This window comes from Anas platyrhynchos, chromosome 16, assembly GCF_047663525.1.
Source record: "Anas platyrhynchos isolate ZD024472 breed Pekin duck chromosome 16, IASCAAS_PekinDuck_T2T, whole genome shotgun sequence".
Lineage (NCBI taxonomy): Eukaryota > Metazoa > Chordata > Aves > Anseriformes > Anatidae > Anas > Anas platyrhynchos.
The window spans coordinates 1,511,356-1,538,252 of NC_092602.1; the positions used below are offsets into that span (position 1 = coordinate 1,511,356).

Consider the following 26,897-nt stretch of genomic DNA (forward strand, 5'->3'; position numbering starts at 1 on the left):
CTGTGTCTGCGTGACTCGAGCGATGCGAGCTGGCCTGGGGCACTGCCACAGCTGCTGAGTGGGGAGCCAGCCCTGCTCCAGCAGAAAAAGTGCTTTTGGGGTGCTTTCCGAGGGCTTGCCAATCCAAGAAAGGTGAAAGGAGAGCCCTGTTTGTGGAGTGAATGCTGCATTTCCTGCAGTTGACTCTTCTTTTCCTTCTGTAGAACGAACTGCGTTCAGCGAGAAGCCTGTCCTGGAGCTGGAGCAGTGGATTGACAGCTACTCAGAGCAGCTTCCTCCGCTCAGAGCTTTCATCCTGCCCGTAGGTATTGCTCGTGCCGCTCGCTGCCGGGAGAAGGCTGGCTCTGTTAGGGTAAATCTGCCCCACCACTTGCTGTGGGAGCCGGGAGAAAACAGCTTGTGGAGCTGTTATTTGTGCCAACAAATAGCAAAAAAAAGCACGGAGAAGGACCAGGCTGAATTAAATTCCCATAGTTGTGCATTTAGGTCTCTCTTCCCAGTTGCCTGGCCATACCAGGGCGTGCGTTCAGCTGCGTGTGTGCGAGATGCGATGAGCTTTGCTGCAGCTGTCCCACGAGGCGGGTGGCTGTCTGTCTGCAGGCACTGACGTGCTGGTTCCTTGTCGTTGCAGTCGGGAGGTAAAAGCAGCGCCGCTCTCCATTTTTCCCGAGCCGTCTGCCGCAGAGCTGAGAGGTGGTGAGTGTTGGCTCTGGTGTCACCGAACAAAATTAGCAGAAGATGATCAGACTGCCACAGTAACAGCAAACCAGAAGGAAAACTCACCTGCTCGTTACCGAAATGACTTCCCTGTGAAGCCACCTGTGTTTGCCTGAACCCGCTGTGCAGCAGCTCCAACCCAGCTGATGTTAAGGGAGACGTTACTGCTGATGTGCTCTCCTTACAGCAGGGCAACCCAGTCTGCAAAAAGCTAACATCACAGTCGGTTGTTTCTTCAAAAGACAGCTAGAAAGAGGGCTGTACACCAGGCCAGAGGCGATGAGCAGCTCTGTTCCCTCACCAAAAAAGGGTTCCCATTTACCTGCAGAAAGGCATAATGATCCTTACAAGCTGCTGTCATTACTCAGTGAAACCCACTCACGAGTATCCTTTGGTGGAGCACACCTGCAGGCCTCCAGAAAGTTATGGTAACGATTTGTGTTACGTGGCCACCAGGGATTTCTCCTGGTGGAACTGAGCAGCGCTCACAGCTGCCATGGGGGATGAGGACAGGGGCTCCACGTGAGGTTGGGGTGTGAAGTTTGGTGCTCCAGCAAATTGCATTTATTTGTTCTTTCCGAACTAGAAAGTGAAATGCACTAAATCCTCCCTTTTCTTGTTCTAGTGTGGTTCCGTTAGTACAAGCAGGGGAAGCAGATCCAAATGTGGCCAAATATTTAAACAGGTAAAAAAAAAAAATCCATCTACCTCTTTATTCTTGTACCACTGGAGCGTGCTTGTTGTTGTTCCCTTAGCCACGGCACAGAACTGCAGGGTTTTACGTTTCAAGGAGTTTCCCTTCCAGATGATGATCTTTGAAGTTTTAACAAGCAGCTTTTTAAATACGATTGCATGGCCTGTACGTCTCTGCAGACACTGCTGGGGTGCTGGAGGGGCAGCCACCTCGCTTTCTTTGCTCATTGCTTTTCCCTTGGTTTACAGACTGAGCGACTACCTCTTCGTTTTGGCCCGTTACGCTGCAATGAAGGAAGGGAAGGAAGAGAAAATATACATCAAGCCTGAGCAGTGACTGGGAGCTGGGATCTTTGCTTTCTAGATCATGGAAAGGTAAATCCAGCAGAGTGCTTCCCTCAGGCATGGACAGGGCAGAGAGCAGGCCTGCGCTGGGAATGCGAGATGTTGAGAACTTCCAACTAAAATAACTATGACCGTGTTCATAAACGCTGTGAGGAACACAGCTGTTCTGCTTGGCCTTGTCCGAGTATCTCTTGCGCTGGCTTCAGAATTATTCTTTGTCCTACACTGGAACCGAGTCAGGAGGCTTTTAATAACTACAGCCGATTTTTAGAGATGTCTTAATTTCCCTGGGCAGCGGCAGGTTCTGTGGAAAGGCTTTGAGGCTTTGACGGGGCTCTGAGGAATGAAGAAGAGAAAACAATCAGCTTCTCTCTGTAAGTCACAACGCCCGTGCAGAACAGCCACTGTGCCGAGATTCAGGAACTCTGTCCACAGGCGTTGAAATAATAAATGTGATTTACTTGTACCAAAGGGCCCCTAACTGTCATGCTTTAATACTGAGCCCAGCTTGCTTTTCTTTTTTAAGTTGCTTTCAATCCATCAGCCCTGGCTGGAGCTGAGCTGTGTGGATTTACAGGAACGCACTTCGAATTCTTTGGCTCTGGCTGCCTCTCCTTATGCATGTGAAAAATGTCCCCGTGCTGACAATCCCATGCATCCTCTGCCAGGAACGGGCTCGTGCAGGACGGGGATTCAAGGAGGAAGGGCCAAATCCTCCGGGTCAGGTGCAGGAACAATCTCTTGAGTTAGCTGGGGTTAACTCCGTGCAGAGCTGCCCTCCCAGCACGCAGACCCCTCGAGCACACCTTGGTCACGGTGTCCCCCTTTGGCTGCGGGTATTTGATTCCAGTTACCAAATCCCTATCAGCTGCAGGCCACTCAGGTCTGGTTTGCAGATAAAGGGCTTGTGGGGAGTAGCAGAGGCCTGGAGGCTTTTCAGCTGGCACAGCTGGAGGTGGAAGAGAGAGGCCAATACCCACAGATGTTCGTACCCCACACATTAACGTCCCTGGGAGATGCAGTGCTGCGGAGCTCTCAGCAGAGCGGACGTCCCAAAGTTTGGGGAATCTGGCTGCAAACACCAGGATAGGATGTGGTGCTTCCAGCAGAGAAGACATCCTGTCGCAGAGCTCACCTGGGGCGGCTGAGCGCTTCATCTTTCAGAACAGCTGCATGTTTTGCTGTTTTTTTTTTTTTTTTTTTTTTTTTTACCGTTTCTTATCATTTTCAGTAAATTTGAGTGTAGCAATTTACACGATACAAGCTTAGCAGCCCGATCTTCTAGCAGCAAGCCAAAGGCACCTCCAAGTAAATTGACGGAGCGAGCTAACTAAAATTCAGAGACCTCAGACTCGCTCTGTTGGAAGCTTTTTCAGCTTCCTGATGGATTGGACTGCCAAAAAAACCTGGTAGGTAAAGAAGTGCGTTCCAGCCAGCTGAACCAGTTAACACCTTGCTACCCACGTTGGATGCACAACAGCCGGAAGACTCCAGTCCACGCAGTCCAAGTCTCTTACAGCTATTTCTTACAGAAATACAACCTGTCTCTCACACGTTCTTCCACGTGGGTTTAAGTTTTCCCCTCCTTTTGCGGAGGAGCATCCCAGAAAACAGGGCTGTAAGGTGATTCCACAGGTTAAGGGTGCTCGTTTCACACCAAGAGCGTGACTCTTGGTGGTGGGAGCTCTTCACTCACGCAGCTTCCCCTGGTCAATCATTTAAGCAGGAACAACTTCAGAGTTGCTCCCCAGAACTCTCCGGCTTTTGTATTAACTTTTTAATCAGAGTGGGGTCAGAGTGAAGAATGCCCAGCGCTAATAGATACTGGCTCATTATTCACCCTTTTTTTTTTTTTTTTTAACGCATATTTCATGGCTATTGTTAATGCACATTTTTCACAGAGTAATTTTCCAAGCCTTAGCCTGTAACACATCCCAATGACAAATGCTCTTGATTTGGACTGTACCGTCAGCTGCAATGTCACATCAGACATTTTCTCAATGCCTGCTCCAGACAGGCCATCCAGTTTTATGATAGCTCTGTCTCAGTGATCACTATTGAACCTTAAGAATCCAGCGGCTTTTCAAGTTTAATTGAATAAAATTCTTAGCAATATAAATTCTTCATGAATGCTATATAAATCAGCTCCAGGATGGATTTATAGTATTTTCTTTTTTTTCCAGCTGGGGGGAAGGAATCTCACTACTGTTTTGGGACCAAAGCTGGTATTGTTTTGAGTGCAAGGAGGAATAAATTTAGCTACCGCACTTTTATACGATGTAGAGATTAAATTTATTAGAGTTCACTCAGCTTCCAGCTCGCCCCCTCTCCCTTTCTGCCCAAACAGCCCCGTGCAATTGTTTCAGCACAGCTGAAGCCCGGGAGGGCTGGTGTCTGGGGTGCCCCCGTTGTTCCGGATAAGCAGGCACCGGGGGCAGTGCCTGAATTTAGGCATGAGCCTGGTTCAGGCTGAGAGCAGTCCCAGCCCCAGGCGGCTGCAGCTCAGCAGAGCAGAGCAGAGCTCCCCCGAGGCCACGCTTGGCCCTTTGCAAGTTCTCAGCCTGCAGTGCTTGCAGTGCAGCACAGCCCTGGATGTATTAAAGGCACTCCTCTGTCCCAAATGCTACCCCTTAACAAGGGAAGTGCTGGCCATAAAGCTGCAGAAAGCCTTGGGGGAGCCCCTGGGATGGAAGCAGGGACCTTTTGCACCAAGCTCCCCAAAAAAGTCCCAGTGCAGCTGAGCTGGCAGCTGCTAGCGCTCAGGGAGCAGCACGCAGCAAGAGAGGGGCTGGGTGAGCAAAGTAGGAGTGAGAATTAAATCCAAACTTAATTCTCCCAGCGCTCTGCGTTAGCAGGTGTTGTTCCAAGTCCTTTGTCCCCACCTAGCACATCCAGCTGTACAACACGGGGATTCCGCTGCCTGCACCTCATTAATATCACGGGAGGGAGGCAGATGCTTTGTCCGTGCTGACCGTCTGCAGGGCCCAGACGCATTCCTGCCTAGCAGGGTGCCTTATTTATGATTATGTTGGATCTGCCAGCGCAGACATATGTTGGTGAGGGTCGTTTATTCTTGTTTGTAAAATGTATGGCTGCTCCTAGCTTACGCACTGTCAAAACTGGAAGAACTGGCCCCAAAATCTCTTGCTGCATGATTGGATCAGACGCCTGTACATCTGTTAACGCTGTAGGAGCTGTAAAATGAAATAAGTTTCACTATAACTCAAGCACCTCGATTACTGCCACAATGTGTAAGCAGCAGAGCCGGCTGCTGCTCGCGCAGAAATGACACAAACATACATTTTGCCAAGTTGTATGTAAATTTATAGAAGGCAGCATTTGCTCTGCTCGTGCAGAGGAGGAAGGGCTGGTACATGAGTGGGTCCCCACCCTGCCAGGAGGTGCAGGGGCTGCCTCCAAAAAGGAAGCCAAAAAAACAGGGGCCAGCAGCGGTCCTGCACTGCTCCTGCCAGGCTGGAGGACCAAAAGGACCAGAAGGACCAGAGGCCAAATCCTCTGTACTCACAGGCCCCTGAAACACTCGTTTTGTCTGCAAGAAAACCCCTCCCTGCCCAAGCAGCAGTTTTACAGCAGGGTAAGCCCTGGCTAGCAGAGGACAGGCGTGCAGTTAAGGATCCCCAGACAAGAGCCAGAGCCCCTGCATCAGACACAAGCAGGCTGGGCCCTGGCTGTGCTGCACAAACCCATCCTGCTCTCACACCTCCGCAGCAGCCTGGCTGTTCAGCACCTGCACAGGTCCACAGGGCAGGACCGCTGGCCTGCAGTGGGTCAGGGACGTGGAACGGTCCCGGCGTGCACGGAGCCAGCCCCGGCGAGCTCCCCGCTTGCTGGCTCACCACGCAGCGCCGGCGAAGCAGGCATTTTGCAGGCCTGGCTGTCTCTTGCCAGCTTTCTGCCTTTGCAGCATCTGCTGTGGGGTTTCTTTTTGCTGTTTTTGACGGCACCATATGCCTCGGTGTCAAAACAATGGTGCTTGCACACTGACTGGGAGCCCTCTTCCACGCTCCCGCCGAGCGCCCTCTCCCCGGTCGAGCCGAGTGCCCACGGGGCCGCCCTGAGCACTGCGGGGCCGTCGGCACGGTGAGACCCGGCCAGGGGGGCACAATGTGGGGCTCTGAAGCTGAACCTGAACACGGAGGGGAAGCTGGACCCGTGGCGACAGGCACAGCTCCGCACTCCTGCAAGGAAGCGGATCCCAGAGCCAGGAGAGGGGAAAAGCCCGATGCAAAGGGCCCCACATGGGAAAAACAGCAGGGGCTTGAAGTCCAGCTTCCTTTACCCCTACCTCCAAGAAGCACCTCTTCTCTCCTGAAGGTTCTGAGGACTGAACTCACAGCACCCTGTGGATCTAACAGCGTTTCTCCAAGCATATTTTAAGACCCAAGGACAAATCCTGCTCAGAACAACCCTGCCAGGTGCCTCCAGGCTCAGAGCTGCTCTTACCACCCCCAGTAGCGCCCTAGGAGCCCATCTCAGGGCAACCCGAGCACATGAAAGGATCCAGCCTGACAAAGGGACATCCAAGTGACAGCAGCCTTCACCTGCTGGCAGAAAATCAATGCCCCAAAGCTCTGCTCCCACTCCTGCTGTGCGCCCTGAGCAGCAGCATTGCACCCAGCGGTTTCCCTGCCCCTAGGGGAAGGAAGAAGAGACGTCCACTCATCTTACTCATACCAGGTTTATTTTTCTCTTCCCTGCATTTCTTATCCAAGGGATGTACCAAAAGCTCCATGGCAGCAAGTCTTCCGTAGAAAAAACAGCCAATCTCCCACGGCAGAGCCATCCTGCCCTGCGAGGAACCCACGGCACGCAGCAGCGCGGGCAGGGAGCAGACACATTCACAGCCCTCTGCTACAGGAAAACCATCTTAAAACCTCTCGGTCAGCCAGGAGCCAGCTACTCAGGAGAAATATCCTTGTGCACGCGGCCACCAGGGCAGTTAGCAGACGATCACGTTTTATACGCCAGCTACAAATCGGATGTGGTATCTCCTAGTGCAATAATTCCAGGTTGGTGGGGACCTAGCAAAGGCTGCGCTACGATCTCTTCTAGGAACTGTGCTCCTGAGGAATAAGGGGGAAAGGGGAGCAAGGATTTTACCTCACTGGTTTCAACAAAACGGCTCACTGAACAGTCACTGTGCTCCATTTGGACACCGCGTTCTATGAGGGATCTTGTGCAAGGTTTCAAACTATGAACGGTGCAACCCAGAGCCTAAACCTCTCACCTACACAATCAATGACAGCTTAACGCTGAAATGCTATGGAAAAAACAAAAGAAAACCCTAACCAAATTATTTTTACTATCAACTTTAACTTTTCTGGACTTCATCCAGTACCTTGAGTTCTCTGGACGCAGACACTCCTGCCCTCACCAACTATTCCAATCACTCCTGCTCAATATTACTGAGACGACTCAAAAAAAGGACCCCAACATCGCTTCCAGGCATTGATTGAAAAATAAAAAAAATACAATTCTTTCTTTCTGGAAATCTGCTGAAGCCAGGCAGAACAGAGAAGGATGAAGCGAAGGGCATTCCTTTCCTCTCGGCTGAACGTTGCCAAGTATTTTCTGCTCTGCTTGAAACGCGACCACGCGGCGGGTAACGGGGCCTCTTCCAAAGAGCCCAGGGAACCTTCCCCGCGAGGACAGGGATGCAAATCCCCGCTGGATGGACCGAGGCAAGGCAGAGGACGAGGCAGGGCACGTCAGCCTCACACCAAGCTGCTGCTGCGAGCCGACTCGTGCAGCACAGAGGGGCCAGAGCGCAGGGGGAGAGCCACCAGCGCCCCAGGAAGGGGACGAGGTGGGAGGCAGGGCAGCAGAGCCACCCACAGCCTCTGAGGTTGGTTTTGTGAGTGAGCGGTGACAGAGGAAGGGGAGAAGCTTTTGAATCCTGTCCCAGAGCAGAAGGTACGCGGCTTTGCTTTCTGCCAGAACCCAGCAAGGCCCGGGCAGCCCAGCAAACTGTGCTCCCACCGGGCAGGGCGTGCAGCAGCACAAGGGATCCAGGCTGGGAAGCTGCAAAAACGCTGGGCAGATGAGGCTCTGGACTTCGTTAGAAACAGCAGGAAGGCTCCACACCTTCCCAGCACACACACACAGGCACACACACCCCCATGCTCACGCTGTCCTGAAACACAACGTCCTGAAATTCACAACCACCTGAAAAAGCTGCCTGCTCCAGGCAAACAGCAGCTGGAGAAGTAAGGCCAGAAAGAGACAAAGCAACCAAAATCAAGACTTTGGCAACAAAGTGAGCGTGGCTGTTGCACAGAGGCCAAGTCGGAGTTCACCAGTGCATCTCCCTAACCAAAGAGACCGCAGATAAAAGGGAAACTTCTGTCCCAGCAGGAGGAATTTTGCCAGTGGAGGTTTCCAGAGGACTCTCGGCAGCTCTGAATGCTCCCCTTCCAGAGAGAGCAGGGGGCACCTGCCCCGCTGCAGCACTCTGCTGGGGAGCGAGGGCTGCCCGAGCTGCGTGCCAGCTCCTGAACTCTGGAAGCTAAATAAAATTAAACCTTTTCTGCTCCCAAGCAAGTTCTGACAACAATTCCTTTCGTCCAAGTCGCAGGCTTTAGCGAGAGCTTGGCAGAGGCGCAGCTGGCTCAGCACGCTGACCCCCACGCCTGCTGCTTGAGCTCTTAACCTACAGCACTCCGAAGCCTTCCTGAGAGTGGCAGGGTCCATCTGCTCGCATTTAACCTGCTGCTTCTTGAGTCTGGGCTAGTGGTTCATGCTCGAAACGAATTCAAAGGCCTTGCACACAGCAAGGGTGTCGGGAAGCCGCCCCCCCAGTACCTGACCTGAGTAAAGAGTGCCTGTTTGTGGCACATCCAGTGCTGCTGCCTCGCGCTCGTCTCCTTGGGGGCTCAGTCCTGTTCCTGCCTTTGTGCAGCTTTTCACTGACTGACTTCCACCCAGGAAGAAACTGGACCAGCTCCTGGGAAAGGAAAAAAAGAAAACGGTCCCCCTGTGGCAGCTGCCCAGCCTGCCCAGCCTGCTGGGGGTATCACGGTCACTAATCTGACTGGCACTTTTAAGGCTCCTTTTACGCTCCCCCGGGGTTTGCTTTTAAAGATGATTTACGTGGGTGTCAAGTGAAGTGTATTGGGGCAGGCCCATCACCTCCTTCATCCTGGAGAAGTGCCCAGGAAGAGCCAGCCCTGTCTAGCCCAGCAGCTCTTCCCTGTAAACCTCTAGTATCAGCTGCATCTCTCCAGCCCCCGAGTGAGCAGCCAGCTCCCGCAGGGCTGATCCGCTCTGCGCGTGAAGGCCTCCACCTCCAGCAGCAGTCAGCAGCTCTGAGAGCCCCCGTCGTGGAGTCCAGGGCCATGGCAACTAGGACAGCTCAAAGCCAGTGTTCATGCTGATGGCGTAGCGCAGCTTCTCCCGCAGGATGCTCTTCTTGCTGTAGTTGGGCAGCTTGAGGAGGTTGAAGCAGGTAGAGGAGGTCGGGAGGCGCCCCCCTGGCTCTTTCTTGCGGATGGTGAAGAAGCCCCGCAGCACGCTGCCCAGCGTGTCCCCGGTGTCCTGGAACGGGGTAGAAATGCTGAGCTCATCCTGGCTACACACGGGGCAGAGCTGCTAACACAAAGCCCGTCTGCTGGCAGCAGGGAGAATCAAACCCCAAAGCCCTGTCCCCCACAGCTGCTAGAAATGAGCTTCTTTTTTAACTTCAAGTGCCATTACATGTGCAGGGTCCCCTTGCAGGGTGCAGAAGAGGATCAGTGGCACAGGGAGGGTCATGTGTGAGGAGAAAACATAACCCTGCAGACAAGCAATAGGAGCCCAATCGCTGCTGTGTGTGGGAGAAGGGGGGTGCAGCCACGAGCATCCTATTAGGGGAAGGCTGCTTTCACCTTCCCCTGTCGAGCAGACACCTTTCAGGTTTAGTTTCCTGGTCAGAGGGAACGCAAGGCACACGAGCGAGCAGGCTGCCTACCTGATCGTCGGAGACTTCCACACAGCGGATGGAAAACGGAGGCTTGAGGTAGGCAAAGCCCAGAAGTGGAGGCCTAGAGCAGCTGGTAACGAACTGAAAAAGTGATGGAGAGTGAAAGGCAGCAGCAGGGCGAGCAGCCTGGCTCCCACAGACACATGGCTAACGCAGTCGCAGCGAGCGGCTGCTTGGACTGGCATCTGAGCACCCCGTGGTACAACGCTGCTGAGCTTTGGTGCTCTGCTAGCCTTTGAAAACCGCCGTCCATGCAGGACTATTCGTGGCAACACAAGGGCATTTATGGGAACTTTGCTCCCAGGGCTGCCCCTCTGCTTGCCCAGGGGAGCAGGGTGTGGATTTTAAGGCATTGAGCATTCTGATACTGCTATCAGGGCAGGAAACAGGCTGGAACAGCACTGGCCCAACCACCCCGAGTTCCAAGTTGGGCTGAAATGGGATTTACCTTGAGGAACATCGCTCTCTCCTCAGGGCTGAAGTCGTTGGCTAGGATGTCCCACAACCAGATAATGACCCGATGACTCCCGTGGAAGCCCCCGTAGTACACTGTGTGTTTTCTGGGGAGAGAAAGGTTGTGACAGGCTCGTGGCTCGCTGCAGCAAGAGCCCCCACAAAGGGGCTGGATCAGAGAAAAGGGAAGGGCAGAGAGAAATTCTGCTTGCAGGAACCACTGTATGCCAGTGGAGGAAAAGACCCTTCACGTTCATTAATACTTTCTCCAAATTTAAGGAACTTCTTTACGTTTTGTTTCCATCTGCTCCAAAAATTCCAAACAGGAGGAGCAGAAAGTTGGGAGTCAGCCTCCTGCAGCCCTCCAAACAACCACGCAATAAACCAGCCTGGTTTGCTGAGTGAGAAAGGCAGCAGACCGAGCCGCCCACTTACTTTAGGTCCTCGAGGTCGATCTCGGCGTTGTCACCAGAGATCAGTCGCTGCAGCTCCGGCGCGGAGAACATACGAATCCACTCAGGCTTGATGATCGACCTGAATCCACTGATGAGCGCCGCTGTCTGACTCTTGATTTGCGTGTGCATGCGGAAGTGAGCCATGAGATGGATGTAGCTGATCCTGCAGGCGAGAGGCAGGGTGGCGGGGGGGAGCCAGAGCAGGAGACACCCACCTCGCTGGTGTGACTCGGGGTTGCCAACCTGCCTCTCCAGCCCACAGGCACTAGCACTGCCTGGAGAGGCGTTATTTCTTCTCCTCCAGGGTCCTGCTCTGTATTTAAGCAGGAGGAGCTGTTCCTCTGCCCAGAATTTTTTCCTTCTGTCTCTGGGCCTGCCTGATCCTTCCTTAAAGCTCCTTCCCAACCCAGAGACCAGCTGGCTCTAACAATTAGCTGAATAACCTTGGCGGAACAGCAGCTGACACAGGGGGCACACACATCCAGCTCCTCTTTAAAGGATCAGACCCCCAGTGACAGGAACTTTTCTAGGTCTGAAAATCAGCTCTCTGGCCTCTGGTACTGCCTGAACTGAAACCCATGGCTGATCAATGTGGTTGTAAAGGGTATCATTCCCGAGCAAGCCAGTAAAAGCAGGAATAGTTGGAAGGGAAAGAGCCAACAGATGATTTTGCAGAGTTTCCCATGGCTCTTTCAAACAAATGCAGTTTCGAAAATAATTTGATGCTGCTGTGGGCAGCTACGTAGACAGAAGCAGCAGTGTCAATGCCTTACACGAGCCACGTTTTCTATCTTGTTACAGTCCAACATGTTTTAGATGATCCTCAGAACACACAAATTGCTATGCAGTACATGCAAAAGAGGATTCAGCGTCTGCTCACAATCCTTAGAAATACCGTGCATACAAAATGCTTTGCTATTATGAAAATAAAGGGCTGTTCTCAGTTCCTCGGGATTAACAAGTCATGCTCTGCAGAGCCTTCACTAGAGCTGCAACTAACACTAAAAAAACTCAGGAGATTTCCACGGGCATCCCAGGAGTAAGAAGAGGTGCAGCGTTTATTAGAGAGGCACCATCATTTTTCCTCTGCTTACCAACAGTGGAAATAACCGACCTTGCTGTTCATCAGTTCCTAGGCAGACACCACCACAATCACGTCGAGTGGGTTTTCAGCTAGGTAACCTCGCTGTGCCATTAAGAGACGGAGCCGTTTCCAGATTGCTTTCACTTATAATACTTCTCCCGCTCCCTCTCAACTACCAATTTATGTGCACATCTGCACAAAAGCTTCAAAGTTTCTGCTGTAAGCGAGCACAGCAACACACAGGACTTTCAACCTCCTCCCCGAGCTGATTTCTGACAAGCCAGAGAGAGATCCTTTCAAATGCAAACTCCCTGGTCAGAGCTCAAGAGGGGAAAAGACTGGGGAGCTCAGACTGCAAAGCACACTAACAAAGATAAATCTTCAGGTAGGATCCAGCTTTCACTTGCCATTAGAGAGAACAAGCCCCAGATTACCAGTTCAAACACGCATCTGCTTAATAGATATTTTACCCTGCTTTTATGATCACTGAAGGGTATAGAGAAGAAAAAAAAAACGAAGGGAACAAAAAGGTGGGTTTGGTTTTCAGGCTCTGGAGTTGACATTTACGATAACTATCTAAAAGCCGGTTATCTGTGAAAATAGCTACAGGGCTCAGTGTCTCCTCTGATTTCCTGTGTCTAAAGTACGACTGTCGACTGCATTTGAATTCAGCACTGACTCTTCTGAAGAACAGCGCTTTATACAACTGCCACATGTTATCATTTTGAGGAGATCTGTCTGCTCCAAGGTGTCTTTGAGCATCTGTGCCCTCTATGTTCACGACTGTGTGCCTGAATTGCTTTGAATCCATCTGTCTGTATCTATCACCATCATTAAATCCTGCAGAATCTCACAGACTGTGTGCCTTTGACCTCAGAAGCACTGTTTCAAGAAGTAAATTGTCAATTTTTATTTTGCAAATCGAATTTAATACAATTTCTGCCGATGAACTGTAACCAGTAAATTCTATTAAGATATTTATGGGCTCCTTCTACTCTAATCTATTTCAATTCATTCCAGATGCAAGAATAAAGTATTTTGCAGTGATGACCTTAAAAATCTAATTGCTGTACTTACTTATTTTCATTGGTAACAGGAATGGTCTTCCCTCCAGGAACAAGTTCATGGCAAACAAGCTGAGGGAAGAAACGATTGTGTTGCTAATTACTGCCTGGAACCACAATGGAAAGAAATGCCACGCTAAGCTGTTACCTCCCCATAAAACATTTATTTTTACAATAAAACAGTAGGATTTAAAATTTAAGTAATAATCCTGCTTCTGCCTCAAACCAGTTTCACTTAACTATTAACGCAGTAATTGAGCAGCAGGGAACTCCAACTCTCCCACCGGTGGTGCCAGCCCACCTTCGAGGAAGCCTCCTCTCTAGGCTGATCCATCACTGCTGAACCGCACACAAATCAATGCAAGGAGCCCTGGGGGGCTGTTGCCATCCCAGAATCCAGAGACAGAACAACCTCAGGGCCTCCGCATGGCCCAGTCTAACAGCCCGACCCAAAGCTATCTGCTCCACAAGTCTCACCTGGCACCACCCGAGTGACAGAGCTCCCCAGAGCTCACTCCCTCAAACTGGGCACTCAAAAACACGAAGCAGAGCATGCTCAGAAAGCGAGATGGGGGGGGAAGGATCCTTCCTGCCTTATTGCTGGGCTCTCATATGCTGGTTTCTTACTTGAAAAATAAAGTGGAAAGCATAAAAAAATGTTTTTCAACTAGAAAAGAAAAAATCCTGGCACTAGAAAAGTTAAGGGTCAGAGGGCAAACTTTGTTGAAAGAGCTATTCTCTGCCCACAGCTAAATATTGAACGAAGCCACAGAATCCTACGGCCGAGTTCAGACAACCTCTGAATCCGAGCCAGCCTTTGAGCACAGGCATTTTTTTGTAAAAGGAGAGCGGAGCTAAGCCCTAACCGCAATCAAACACAAGGTCATTTATGAGTCAATCTCCTCGAGATTCTCGGTCAGATGGGGCCATGCAAAGCACGCAGGTTACCCACCCAGAATCAGAGTGAAAAGCGCTCTGAGAAGCACAAGTTGGAACAGATTGCCTGTTGGATGCCCAAGACCAGCTATCAGAAAGCTCAGCAGAGAAAAACAGATGCCTTCTGTTGGCCACACAGACTTCGGTCAGTATCTCTGCCCTACAGACACTACTAAAAGATAGGATGCTTCTGCTCAGGGGTCAAACCTGCTTCTGCTGCTAACTGCTTATATTCATAACTTGCCACTTTGGGCATCACAGGCTTTCCCACAGCAGTGAGCAGTGATCCTCAGGGTTGCTCTCAGCGCTTCTGAGGCTCTTCCTGGAAATATCAGACAGGCAAGGGAGACAATTCCTGTAGGGAACAGCTAGGATCTAACCGGGAGCAAGAGGGATTGCCTGAGCCAAGACTGTGGACTCACTATCGGTGTTCATCAACAGATAGCACAGGGAGGGTGCTGGGAACACAGCAGGGATGAAGTCCATGTAATTAATAAAATTAATAAAAGCCTACCTGACCCATCACATCTTCATCGTAGGACAGCGTTAAGCCCAAGTCACTGATGTCACCATCATAACGCTACAGGAACAACAGAGAGGGAATGAAGTTAGTGTTCAGCAGCAGGAACAGCATTTCAGTATCACTCTCCCACGATGTGATGCCTACAAGGAGCTAGGCACCAAATAACAACAAATATACGACTTGCTCAAAGTTATGGCAGAGCGCACAAAATCTGAGGCTAAAACTCGGGAATTGCTGATTTCCAGTTCCAAGCTTACACCTTCAGACTCCTTTTTCATCCCTGCTTGCCCCAGTAAAAACAAAGGGCTGCTGCATGCCAACTTGCTTTGGTATCAGCACGCAGCTCCACTAATGCTATTACTTTCAGGGTGTTTTTCAAGACGATCAGCACCCTAAAGGCATTTGCAAATCTATTATTCCTAGCAGCAACCAGTGGTAAGAGAGTTGAACATCAGGAAAGATAACGCTCAAACCTTAATCGAAGTGAGATTTTTATAGAATTCGGAATCCAAGGAGGGAAGTTCATCTACAGAGCTGTAGAAGACGCTGTGGTGGTGTCCAAGCAGCTGACTCAAGAAGAAGGAAGCAAATGGTACATCCACAACTATTCCCTGCAGAGAAGAATAATGCAGAAGGAAAGTCACTCTGTATTTGCTACGTGCAAGGTCTGTGGTTACCTAGGAGGCCTGCAGGACACATTATGTGTTGTGGGACAAATACAAAGATTTAAGATGTTGAAATCAGCTGAGAAAGCCACATTCTCTTAAAATCCATTAGCTAATGGAAAGGTGCAAAAAGGCAAACACAAAGGGGAGCTCCATTTCTTTTAAAGAACAACCTTAGGTGGAGGTCACTCTGCCTCTGAACTATTTAGTGCAATACTAACAGCTACAACACCCTAGGGCAGCAGCTTTAGCTCACCTCGTATACAGCCTTCCCAAGCATCTTTCCCACAAACTCAAAGAGCTGCAGGTAGTTCTCATGGATGTAGGATGTCGGGGATGGATACAGCCTCTCATCACCGCTGGTCGTCTGCACACAGAGGAAAGAACAGTGAGCCAGGCTGTTTGTGTTTGCAGCTACTCATGACAGTTAGCACCTGCAAGCCTGCAGCGTACCTTGAACAAGTTGAGAGCAGGGTCAAACACCTTTTTTATTATTTCTTCCAGAAACTCTTTGAAGACTCCATCTTGATCAATGCCAGCCTCATCGACACCCAGATCATTCACAAATTTCACTCTGATCACTCCCTTCATGGCGTTCTGGGAAAGCTGTCGTAGCTGCTCATATCCATCCTATGCAGACCGGAGAGCCACGGGACAAACATGGTAAGACACATGAAACACCCAAGCAAACATACAGCAGAGACAGGGGTACAACACTTAAATCTGTGTTTGTCATTGCATTTGTGTGTCCAAAACAACTAGTCAAAACTCCAGGTCTGTAGCAGTCTGAACTGAAATCCAACATTTCCCTTTAGCACCAATTCATCAAAAAGCAGACAGAACTGTCGGGGGGTGCCTCAGAACCCACAGAGAAGACAAAAACATATTCACATCCCTCCCTTGTCAGCCCAAGCCGCTGGTTTGTTGGCTCCTGCCAGCCCAGTCACTCACCTCCAACATCCGTGAGCGGCGGATGGTGATGTGGGTGACGTGAGGTGACGCAGAGCTGGTTTCAACCAGTCCAAGCTTCTCCTTCTCCTTCGTAACCATGTTTCGGAAAAGCAGCACCCTCTTAAAAAGAAAACACGGGTAAGCCTTCACCCACAGGGATCCTCATCCTCCCGTGCAGCGGGGCTTTCAGATGCTCCTGATGCATGGCTAGAGCCAGCTCTCAGTTGTCCTGTCCCCACGTTGGCCCTACACCATCGTCCCCTTGTCACTAGAAATGGGGAGGATCTGCCTCCTTGTTCCCCAGTGAGGCAGAGAAATTCTTGAAGCCCTGCTTTGGAAGGGACGAGGTCCCAACAATATTAGAGAGCAGAGAGCAGACAATATAGAGGAAATACATGGGTGAGAGCGGGGAAGGGAGGAGACCTTTGTTTAGCTAGCATTCCAGTCACGAGCTTCACCCCACAAAATGCTCAAGATACACATCCCTTCCCTCCCAGGCTACCCAGCTCACCCTGGCTTTTCAGCCCCCATCCTTTGCCCCTGTCCCACTCACATTCTTGTGGGGAATGACATGCGGGATGTACTGCAGGAGCAGCTGGGCTCGTTTCTTGTCCTTGTCCAGCTCCTGGAAGAGCACGCTGGGTTTGAGGTCCCTTACAAAGAGAGGCACAGATTCAGAGACCCCTGAGAAACGCCCAGGCACTGTAAATAGCTGGGGGTGGGACAGAGGTGAAACCCATAATGACTTCAAAAGTGACTTGAGGTGTACACATCTGTCCCATGAGTCACTTCTCAGAGCACTGCCCTCCATGAGTAGCAGCTTATCATGGCACCACAGAAGAGGAGCACCTCTGGGGGGTATTTAAACCCAACAGAAGGGATATCCTTAAACGCAAACAACCCAGGAAGCGCTTCCAACCTTGACCTCGCAGGCAGAATGAAAGGCACCCAATTTAAAGTAAAGTCTCCCCAAGGGGAGCTGCTGCACCGGGACAAGCAGAGAGCTGCACAGGACCCCTGCTTCGAGCTGGGACACTCACTTGCGCAACCAGTGGTCCTCAGGAGCAAAACGCCTGCGGCAGTCCCTTTCATACAAGACCATGAGCCAGCCATGGACAGAATGAAACAGCTCCAGCGTCTCTCCTCGGGCATTCTCTGAAGAAAAGGAACAAAGCAACAATGTGCAGGCACCCTAGGTAACAGGAGTGTCCAGGAGCAACACGTGGATCACCTGCCCCGTGCTGGTAGGAGCCGTGTATTTCTTCTAGCTGCCTTCAGAGGGAAGGAAGAGATTTTGTGCCTCCCAGGAGACAGACAACCCCTTCTTTAATTGAAGTGAAAAACTCCTAGCTACATGAGGGCCACCTCATCTAGCTCCAACAAAGCCACCACAACAGAAATGGTCTATCTCCTCTAACTCTGAGAACCGAGCTGTACCAAAATTATCCCCATATAAAGACTGACACTGCTAGCTACAGAAACTCTAGCAAGATGGCAAAAGTCAGTATCCCCATCATGTCTGGTAACAAATTCTCACTTGAAATAGACGAGTGCATCGTATTTGGTGCCAAGCATGACAGCGGCATCTGGACACCAAAGTGCTGGGACACATTCTCAAGCCACACAATAATATCGTTTTGTTCAAAGCAATAATCAGCAGAAGCTTCATTTTCAAAAATTAATGGCATAGATTGTGCTAATAGCATCCTCAACTTAGGCTACAGAAAGCGCTTACCCACAATTCCATCCCAGATCATCTTAAACACAAAGGAATTCAGAAAAGATGAGATGGTAACGAGCTCCTCCAGTTTGAATGAAATCTGCTCTTCATAGACTTCTATGTCATCAAGAATCCTATCGGAGAAAACAAATGCAAATGTACAAGTGTCAATTTAATTCCCTCTTGAATTTTTTCATAAAGGCACATTATCCTTTAGCAGCAGCTTATTTCTATGACAACTGACACACACGAGGATCTGAAGTCATAAACAACTAAACCTTATTAACTGATTTTAATTGATATCCGATCCTAGCAGAAAACAGTATGAAAGGTCTGAGATACAAGCAGACAGTATTTCATAGTTAAAAGGACCCACGCGCTAGTTCCCAGGAGACCTTTTTCATCATCCAAGCTAAGAAAACTGTCTCTACTGACCAGCAAGGACAATTTTCCACCACCTCTCCCATCCTTTGTGCTGTGCAAGTCAGTGATTGATACAGCAAGAGTTGCAAACAGAAGCACGTAAGCTGCAGAGCTTCCTTGCAGCTATACCACCATTCAAAAGCTCATCTGGAGACACCCAAGTACGTGCTCTGGACTGATGCAATTGCTGCCCAGAAGCAGCAGAAATGTTTATGTCCCTTCTCTAGCTAGTTCTGCAGTATTTCGTCACCACTTCAGCCATCTGTATATTCCCGAAGCAGCCCAAGGCTGATGGGGGAAGTCCTTTTCAAGTCCTCTCTTCCTCAGGATTGCATTTGAAAGCCTGCTGCCTTACTCTACCTCATTATCTTTAAGCAAAGTCAGCAATGCATTAACTATTCCTCTTGAAACCTAAGAAACACGAGAGTTTCACATTACAGGCCTAGAACACGCCCTCCTCTTGCTACCTACGTGATAAGGTGGCGGGAGCAGTCACAGAAGAGCATCAGCATGGCCAGCAGCCTCTTAGATTCCTCCGTGTCATTATTCAAGCATTCCAAGAAGAGCTTTAACCCGCCCTGTGGTCCCAGCTCACAGATAAAAGCCCACAATTTGGGCAACAGATCGTCCAGGTAAGTGAGGCCTGGCAATGGAAAAATACAAAGCACACTCAGTAAAGCTTCTTCTGCTTTATTTGTGCATCCTCCAAGAGAGAAGTGTAACTTGGAGCTGACAGATCCTTTTGCAAAGCAACCCTTTGCTTGTAGGGAACATTGCTTGTAGGGAACACACCGGGCTCCCAGGCCTGTCTGTATTAAGAGGAGATGTACAATCACCAGGAAAGCCAAAAAAAAAAAAAAGGCTTTTTAATGAGGGATTAATTATTAGTATATCTGCAGCCCTTTCCTGCTGTGGACTCTTTCCTCCACTCTATCCACCAGGCCAAAAGAGCACTCGTCTCCTCCTCTACCCATTTGGAAGACTGGCAATTTGTTCTTAAAACGTATGAAAGCATTCAGAGTTTCCATCACAAAGATTAATACTGCCAGGCTTCTTGAAAACACTGACTCAGTCTTAAGTTTGATATGGAGTAAGCAAGGTTTCATTATAGGAAAACTTGCTTCAATTTGTATTCTGGAGTGTTAATGCTTGATAAAGAAGTGATGAATGCTATTGATCAGGTGCACGGTGCAGGATGGAACAAGCCTTCCACCCAACCAGTCAATAAACTGTTGTCAGTAATAAAACTACCAACAAGTCAACAGAATTTAATAAGAAAAATCTATTTTTTCTCTACCATTAAGCAATTCGAAAAGCGCAGATGTGCCCTCACCTGTGAGTATCTGCAGGCGGATCTGCGTGAGGGTTGTGAGGGTGGTCTGGTACAGGACGCAGATACTGCACACCTTCTGCACTTCTGCCGAGTCCACTCGCTTGCCCCCAACAGGCTTGAGGATGTTGCGGACAGACGCAGACTTCTGGAAAGCTCTCTTGAAAAGATCTGGTGACAGAGAAGCACATGAGACGTTGGCTCGGGAGACAGAAGCGCTACTCCAAACCATTTCTTATCCTCAGCCACTTGGCAGCCTTGTGGTGAAGAGGATTTTAGCAAACTGGGTCACGGCACGGACAGCAGGTTTTGGTAGGTTGTTCTCACAGTACAGCTGCCAGCAACACAGAAGAATGTTTTGCTGGGGACGTTACTCTGGAGCTTAAAACCATACCAGAACTGCAGTAACTACTGAGCCACAGGATCTAGTGCTATGGGCAGCAGCTGGAAAATAGCTACCTGTCTTATTCTAAACATCCTGTCTTGTTCTAAATCTGCTTTTGCAGGATCCCCATGCTTCACAGGCCCAGAAGCCCACTTTCACCTCGTTTCTCACATGGGAAGCTGGCCTCCCCATCTTGCCTCGGAAAGCACTAAGCTATGCTGTAAGCACTTCAGCTACTTGAGCAACAATAAAGAAAAAAACTGCTAAAATAAGCACATATTTTCACAGCACCAAAGTACAAGACTTGCCCCAGGTCACAGAGGCTTTGTGAGCTGGAATTACAAATAACTTAGATCATATCCCCACCTAAGCAGTGGCAGCTGCTGCAAGTAATTACTCAAAGCTTTTAGCTTAAGTGGAAAAGTCCAGCTCCTGTGAGACTGGGAGAGAGGAACACACACACTCACGCAACCCCTCTCCCTCCCAGCATGTAGACACAAAAGCAGCCCTCCAAAACTGACTCTTCATAGGGAGGCTGTTCTGCGGGGAAGCTGGCTGTGCTGGCAGCTGAGCTATTTCCTGATTCTCTAGCAATTTCTTGCTGAGCACATCACTGAAGAGGATGCGAATCATATGGACTCCCCAGAGATGCTGCAGTTGCTTTGTCAGCAGAGGCATGGACTCGTTCAGTCTGAAAGACAAGTCAGAGAGAGATGTTAAAAGGCAGGCTGGTATAAAACACCAGGGATACTCTGATACACTTAGCTCACAGCCAAAATGGAGCATGAACCCACCCTGAAGATGGTCCTCAAGGAAAAAACAATACACAGGTCCTATACCAAGCGTGCCAGCATGGCCACTGGTACCAATCTAACTATACTAATTGAATTTCCTCATGTAATCATTTGTGTATGAATGAGACAGTTTAAATTGTGCAGATATAACCTGAAACAGCTGAGAAGCTACTCTGAATAGGGTCACGCTGTTCATCTCAAATCCTAAAGCACTTTGCAGCTTATAAATAAACAGAGGCTTAAAGCATCTATCACCATAAGGTCGTCTTCACTTACCCATAATCCACGGTCTGTGAAAACCAGCCCAGAACAGGATGCCAGTGGGTGAGATTGGATTTCTTTTGGGAAACGTACTTCTGGCAGTAGGAGAGCATGTGAATGAGCACACCCACAAAATGAGCTGTCTCCTCCTCAAGAACTTTATCATTCAAGGAGCCCAAGAACACAAGATTACCTGGCAGAACAACCAGCACAGCAAAACTTAAATGAGGGACAGACACTTCAGGACAGTGGTTACAGATAAAAGAGACAAAAAGAACTCGCAACGATTTTCAAGTCCACAAAAGGATTACCAATAAAAAATTACTGTTAGAGGCTACCCTACAGGAAGCCATTTCCATCATATCAACCACTAAGGCGCATCACTTTGGCATTCTCTTGCAGCCTTCTCATTTGTAACTATCTAAATAAGAGTAAAATTCGGGGAACTGGAGGCAGATCAAGAGTCAAGTGAGTCAAGACTCCCTTCCAAGCACAGAAGGAGGACGTCTTACAGGTGCTTACCCAACAAACACAGAGTGTGACTTCCTTCCAAGCACACGCAGACATCTCGGCACTGCACTTCACGACTTAAAAACAGGATGAACTTGCGGAAAAGCTCATGAGATTCTATCACTGCCAGTCGCTGAAACACAGAATTTAACTGCAGGTGAGGCTGAGAAGCACCACACAGAACAACCATAGCTCATCTGCTATCAGCAGTTTGGACTGCCTTTCCTTTCCAGATAAATCAGAAAGTTAAAACTGTTGAAGACAGAGAAAGTCCTCGACTCAAAGCTGGTCTAAGAAATGAAAAGCTTTGCAGCTGAACAGGCCACGTTCTAGTTGTAGGCAGACTTTCAACTGTCTGCAAGAGCACAGAATGCCGATTTTGTGCAACAACTGCTGTCTGCACCAAGCTACGCAGAGGAGCAGACACGTTTAATTAATTAGAGGACAGCCTGCTAGTTCCCATCAGAGATCCTCTGCCATGCAACAGATTGATTTCTATTTTGCCTTTGCCTACAATTACAGAAATGGAAGGATAAGTACGTGCAAAAACTCAAGCTGTGTCACATATTTCTTTCACTTTGTTTTATTTATTTATCTGAGGACAGTTCAGTCCATCACCTCAGTGGTGTTGATAACTCCTGTGGTATTAGAAGCCCTGAGCATGTGGAGGGATCAAGTATTTCCTCAATAGAGCTTGCAATTGGAAAAGAAATGCCAATGTTCTATTCTAAGAGCTGATAAAATGGAATAACAAGTGGCCCTGTGTGATAGTCAGTGGATTTTTGGTAGTTACCTCACCCACTTACCTCAGGTGTTAGAGTAGCGAGATGAGTCATTATAGCAGGCACAGACATGATATGGATCAGAAATGACCTCAACAGATTGTCTGAAAACTGTGCAGCAATCACAGGGCTACAGAGAGAAAAATACTTCAGTGCAAGATACCTGACCTAGCAAAGGAGGACGCAGTCTTTCTAACCGAGCCATTCAGGACCGGCTTCTGATTCTATCCTCATCAAGAAGCACGACTGGAGAAGAACGTTCACTTACACTTCTGTTACCACAGCAAGTTCACAAAACTGCTCGTGACTCAAGGGAATAGAATAAGTCAAACAGTTCACAGCATAACCTATTTTTCCACAGCTCATCCACGCAACCCAGAGAGCTATAAATGTTAAGCAGTTCATCTCCTAAGTTCCCCCTCTCCACACTGCCACAAAGATAGTAATTAAATAACGTTTTCCTTAGGCAGACGTTAGGAGACTTATTCAAGAGCTCTCTACGGTAACAGATAAATGTGCAACAGCAGCTCATCGTTAAGGGGCACAACTGTACTTATCCAGAGAGCTCTGGTCCCTTCTGACAGTCCAGCAGAACAGCGAGCAGATCCTGTGTCCTGAACAGGAACTGCACTCCCAAGTCTAGACTTATGCTAGCACTTATTACTAACTTAATAGCATTCTGACCTGAAAAAACGATGACAGGAAAGTGAACTATTTGCCTAAAGCAGCTCTTTTATCAGGGAGAAACTCTCAAAGGCACAAAGGGACTGGCAGAGAGAGGTCTGCAACAGCACAATAAAGCCTTTGGCTGCCTTACCGCAGTGCGAGGGAGAAGATGGCAGTTAAAGAGCCTTTGGACAAGGATGGTCTGGATCTTGCCAAGCCATTAGTTAGCAAAATCTGGAATAAAACAAACAAAAAAAAAAACCCTGCAGTACTCAGAAAAAAAAAATATTATAACTGTTTGTGAAAGATGTTGTGTTCATTTTCAGAGCAGAGAAAGAACAACACCAAAAAAAAACCCTGAAAAAGAGTTACTGCTAGATATTTGGCAGAACAGAAGGGTTCAGATTAATAACGGCATAAAGAGAAACTGCATTCAAATCAGGCAGCCAGTAGCTCTTATTTCTCTAGGCACTGTACTCAGAAGATTCCCAGGCCTTTTAAAATTAACAGGCAAGGCTCATAGCAGCTTGGTAGCATCATTTTAATTTAAAGGATTAGGTAAAATGACATCGGTTCCTTTCCCTAACAGAACAGAACACAAAGCAAAGTTAGGAAAAACATTCCAAAGTCCTTGCTCTTATTATAAGACAATGAAGTAGCATTTAGATTTGCCAGTAGAGACAAAAGGCAGACGATGTATTTGGGCTCAACAGGAAGACTCTGCTCTGAAGAAAAGTATGCCCACACAAACCACCAGTGCTCCACACCCAGCCTCTCCCCGACAAACCACCACCCAGAGCTCACAAAAGCTTCCTCAGAGCATGGAAGCTTGTAGCACGGGACTGGGGTTTATTTAGAATAAACTGAAGACAATTGTAGCAGCCTGAGACTGACCTGCAGCACAGAATAGAATCCCTTCTGGTTGAGGTGTCCCATGATGTTAGCACAGATGTGGTTCATGGCAGGCCGCAGGGTTTCACCTGCCAGGTTAAAGCAGTGACGTTATTAAACCAGTATCACAGCTGCGCTGCTCATTCTCTCACAACCTATAAATTGATGTGTCAATTCACAAGCCCTTCTCGCATAAATTCATTGCCCTTAGATGCAAAACAACCATTTTAGCAGCATTTCACATCAAGCCTTGGTAAAATGGAACATTTAAGCTATAAGAGCTGCATTTCCTCACTGCACTTGTTTACTTTTTCTCTGTATTTCCCCCACAAACACCGAGTTAAATGCACATCCCTTTATCCTCTGAGCAATTCTGGTGTGTGAGACTCCGGAGAACCATAAAAACCTTGCAACAGCTGTTGCTGTTCTAAGGGAAGTAGCCTCCTTCATCTCAAAGGAATCCTTACTGCCATTCCCTGCTTTGTGTGAGCACAGGCATAGCAAATCTTTGTGGTAAGCATGGGGAGAAGGCAGGAGCAGAAACAGTGCTCAGGAGATTGGAAAAACAAGCCCCAGGTCAGTGCCTTAAGATACTGAAGTGGATAAACCGACCTTTTCCCCGAAGGATTTTCCAGGTAGAAGTGTCCGTGAAGGTGACGAGCATCGTGAGGTGCAAATTGACCAGCCTGGAGTCTTGTAAGATATCAGGCTGCAATGAGAAGCACCAGCGTTAATAAACCTCATCACCTCTGTGCCAAACTGCAGAATTGTTCGATGCAGGCAGACAAAAACACAACGAAAATGTTTTTGTTTTTTTACCTTAAGCTGCTTGAGAAATTCACAGCAAAACCACAGAATGTCCTTGATCTGTTTGATCCACAAGAGTGTGAGGTCTTTGGAGAGCGCCAGGGACACGTACCACACCTGAGGCAGGCAGGACACGAACAGGAACAATCAGTGTTTGTGCTGCTGATGGGCTAAGTACATTACCAGGAAGCTCTGTAACAAAACCACCTCTCAGAGCCCCACTGAACCCAGCAGCGGAGCCAAGTTAGCTCTCTTCCCAGAGATCACTTGGTCAGAGCACACCACCCACCACGGGACACTAAAAATATTGGAGGGATAGTGAGAAACCTCTCCAAACAGTCACGATGGAATCTCAGCCATGTTTGGGGGAGTTGAAAGCGAAATAATTCCCACAACACCAACCTAAATCCCCACCCACAGAAAAAAAAAAAACAAAACAAAACCAAACAACGCCCTGCTGACCTTGGGCTCGTTCTCAGCATCCATGCTATTTAGAATACACCGGCACAGCTTTTCGAATCTCTGCAAAAACAGACAGAATAACAAAAGTGATGTTGGTTCTAACTGCAGTAGGGGCTATTCTGGAAAAGCATGAGGAACAGAGCAGAGGGAGCGAGGTCTCTGCACATGGACACGTTCCAGCCACGTTCCCCCCGGGCAGTGCTGCTGGCTCCTTCCCCGAGAGCTCATCTACGCGCCCTGCCAGCGCTGTGCAGAAGAGCTCTCTCCTTGGCCACACTGCTCGTAAATAGGAGGAATTCCTCAGCCTTCCCAGTTCGGTATTCAAACTGAGGGGGGTGCCCAGAAACAGAGCACAAGGAAGCACAGACCAGCGCTGTGCTGAAGAGGAAGTAGAAGAGACGGATTTCAGCACCTCGTTACCATAACACAGAACTTCAAACAGACACCAGGCACCTAAAAATTCCATATGTGGCATCCACATTTGGTTTTCATGCTGTAAATCCAGAAAGATGCATTTGCAGCACTTGTCCCTTTGTCAGCAGGAGGAGTTTATTGGAACACAAATGTAAAAAGTCACAAAGTCACCTCCTGCTGCTGCAATTTAAACACAGACTTTCATTTTTTTCAATTGTTTTCCTTTCAATTAGCCCTCACAGCTCTCTGGGGAAAAAAAAATATCATCATTTCATGGACAGAGACACTACAGCACAGGGCTTTGCCCTGAAGCCACAAATTTGGGGCAAGGTCAGAGCAGCAGCTGCAATACAAGCAGCCTGCACGCTGCCCTATGCCAGGACAGATCTTTGTGGGCTGCCACAACGCACCTGCCTGGGGCGCTGGCCTAGCTGACAAAATCATGAGGCGCAGCTCAATTACCGCTGCTGGCACGGTCACCAGGAAAAACAGCTGTTAAACTATGCCCTGAGTACAGAACCACTACTGAAAAATTCAGGGGCTCTTCTGTTTCAGTCCTGCAGTGAGACCTCTCCGAGAAGGAGCAGGAGGCAGAGATCATGTTGCTGAAGCCAAAAGATATTGCAAGAGCCTCCAGGAACACCGGGTAGCTATTTAAACAGAGTTAACGTTAACATATGTAATTGAAAGAAGGAAAGAATGTCGCAGTAGAAGCCTTACCTCTTTGTCCTCTTTGTGGTTAAAAACAAACAGCAGCTTCCGAGCGATTCTGAAGACAGACAGCGCGCTCCTTTTACTCGAGGCGGATTCATTGGCCCCAAAGAAATCCTCCACTTCTCTCCTAGGAAAGGGGGAGCACCGACACTGGGGGTTAAACCCCAGCACGGTGCTCTGATGGCGAGCAAAGCACAGAGAGCAGAATGTCACCCACCTGATGTCCCTCTGCAGGCGGCAGCGGCACAGAAACCTCCTGGCCAGGGCCTGGATCTGGACGGCGGCGCGCTCCCGCTCCTTCAGCTCCCTGCGCTCCTCCCGGGCCTGCCGGGCCTTGTCGAGGAACTGCGCCTTGGAGGACTGGCTGGCGCTGAACATCTTCACAGCCTGTAAATAAAGAAGGGAACCAGAAAAAAAAAAAAAAGATTAAGGAAATAAACCAGAAATAAGCTTAAGGCAAGAAGCGGTCACTGCAGGGCTGGGGACGCAGCAGGGACACTCAGGGGGCCCGGCTGAGGCGGGCCGAGGCGGTTGAAGCACGGAACGAGCGAGGGGGCGGCCGGGCCCTCACCTCACAGCCCCCACAGCCCGAGCACGGGCCCGGTGCTCCAGCCCCGGGCCCGGTTTACCAAAATCACCTGCAGACAGTACCGGGAGCGAGCCCACGGGCACCGAGGGGGCACCGAGGGGGTACCGGGAGCGCCCCCGGCCGCAGCCGGGCCTCGAAGGCCGCGCCCGGGGCTCTGAGGCGGCTCCGAGGGGGTCCCCGGGGCCGCCCCCCCCCCGCCCGCCGCCCCCGAGCCCGAGCCGGGCGCCCCGTGAGGCGCCGCGGGGCCGGCGGAAACCCGCGCCCCGCCGCTACCGTTCCGCCCCA

The 26,897-nt window shown here is 49.5% G+C and overlaps 2 protein-coding genes across 5 annotated transcripts in view; one reads left to right on the plus strand and one right to left on the minus strand.

The window, feature by feature from the left end:
- The window catches only part of MMAB (metabolism of cobalamin associated B), a 28,714-nt gene extending 1,940 nt beyond the window's left edge, over nt 1–26,774 (plus strand). For 2 of the 3 annotated variants that reach the window (XM_072024249.1, XM_072024248.1), the window contains exons 6-10: nt 204–301; nt 632–696; nt 1,343–1,402; nt 1,660–1,785; nt 2,051–2,226. In XM_072024249.1, the coding sequence (XP_071880350.1) occupies nt 204–301; nt 632–696; nt 1,343–1,402; nt 1,660–1,747 (311 nt within the window). In that variant the 3' untranslated portion in view covers nt 1,748–1,785; nt 2,051–2,226. Of the gene's footprint in view, nt 1–203; nt 302–631; nt 697–1,342; nt 1,403–1,659; nt 1,786–2,050; nt 2,227–26,759 lie in introns of those variants that run through there. The other variant, XR_011803725.1, reaches the window with a different exon arrangement.
- On the minus strand, nt 6,436–26,860 carry UBE3B (ubiquitin protein ligase E3B). Of its 2 annotated transcripts, none has more exons than XM_038187452.2 (27): nt 26,662–26,860; nt 26,241–26,410; nt 26,030–26,150; nt 24,896–24,955; nt 24,446–24,550; nt 24,239–24,335; nt 23,630–23,715; nt 22,887–22,969; nt 22,094–22,199; nt 21,300–21,420; nt 20,793–20,970; nt 20,244–20,413; nt 19,341–19,508; nt 18,479–18,650; nt 17,600–17,718; nt 16,905–17,019; nt 16,418–16,517; nt 15,865–15,984; nt 15,367–15,543; nt 15,170–15,280; nt 14,722–14,859; nt 14,240–14,305; nt 12,803–12,861; nt 10,622–10,804; nt 10,182–10,293; nt 9,722–9,814; nt 6,436–9,309 (listed from the first exon to the last, which is right to left on the minus strand). In XM_038187452.2, exons 2-27 carry the CDS (start codon nt 26,399–26,401, stop codon nt 9,118–9,120), a joined length of 3,213 nt encoding a protein of 1,070 aa, XP_038043380.1. In that variant the 5' UTR covers nt 26,402–26,410; nt 26,662–26,860; the 3' UTR covers nt 6,436–9,117. The 2 variants fall into 2 exon arrangements, with proteins under 2 accessions (XP_038043380.1, XP_038043381.1); XM_038187453.2 differs by having other exon boundaries at nt 26,595–26,860.
- Between the last annotated feature and the right edge of the window lie 37 nt (nt 26,861–26,897).

Excerpts from the sequence above, each read along its gene's own strand:
- UBE3B (XM_038187452.2), bottom strand. The coding sequence starts at position 26,401 with ATGTTCAGCGCCAGCCAGTCCTCCAAGGCGCAGTTCCTCGACAAGGCC. Across the intron at positions 24,551-24,895 it reads ATGCTGAGAACGAGCCCAAG|GTGTGGTACGTGTCCCTGGC; the intron begins GTCAGCAGGGCG and ends TGCCTGCCTCAG. Across the intron at positions 15,281-15,366 it reads CTGCTCTCAACTTGTTCAAG|ACGACCAGCGGTGATGAGAG; the intron begins GTACGCTGCAGG and ends CTCTGTGTGCAG.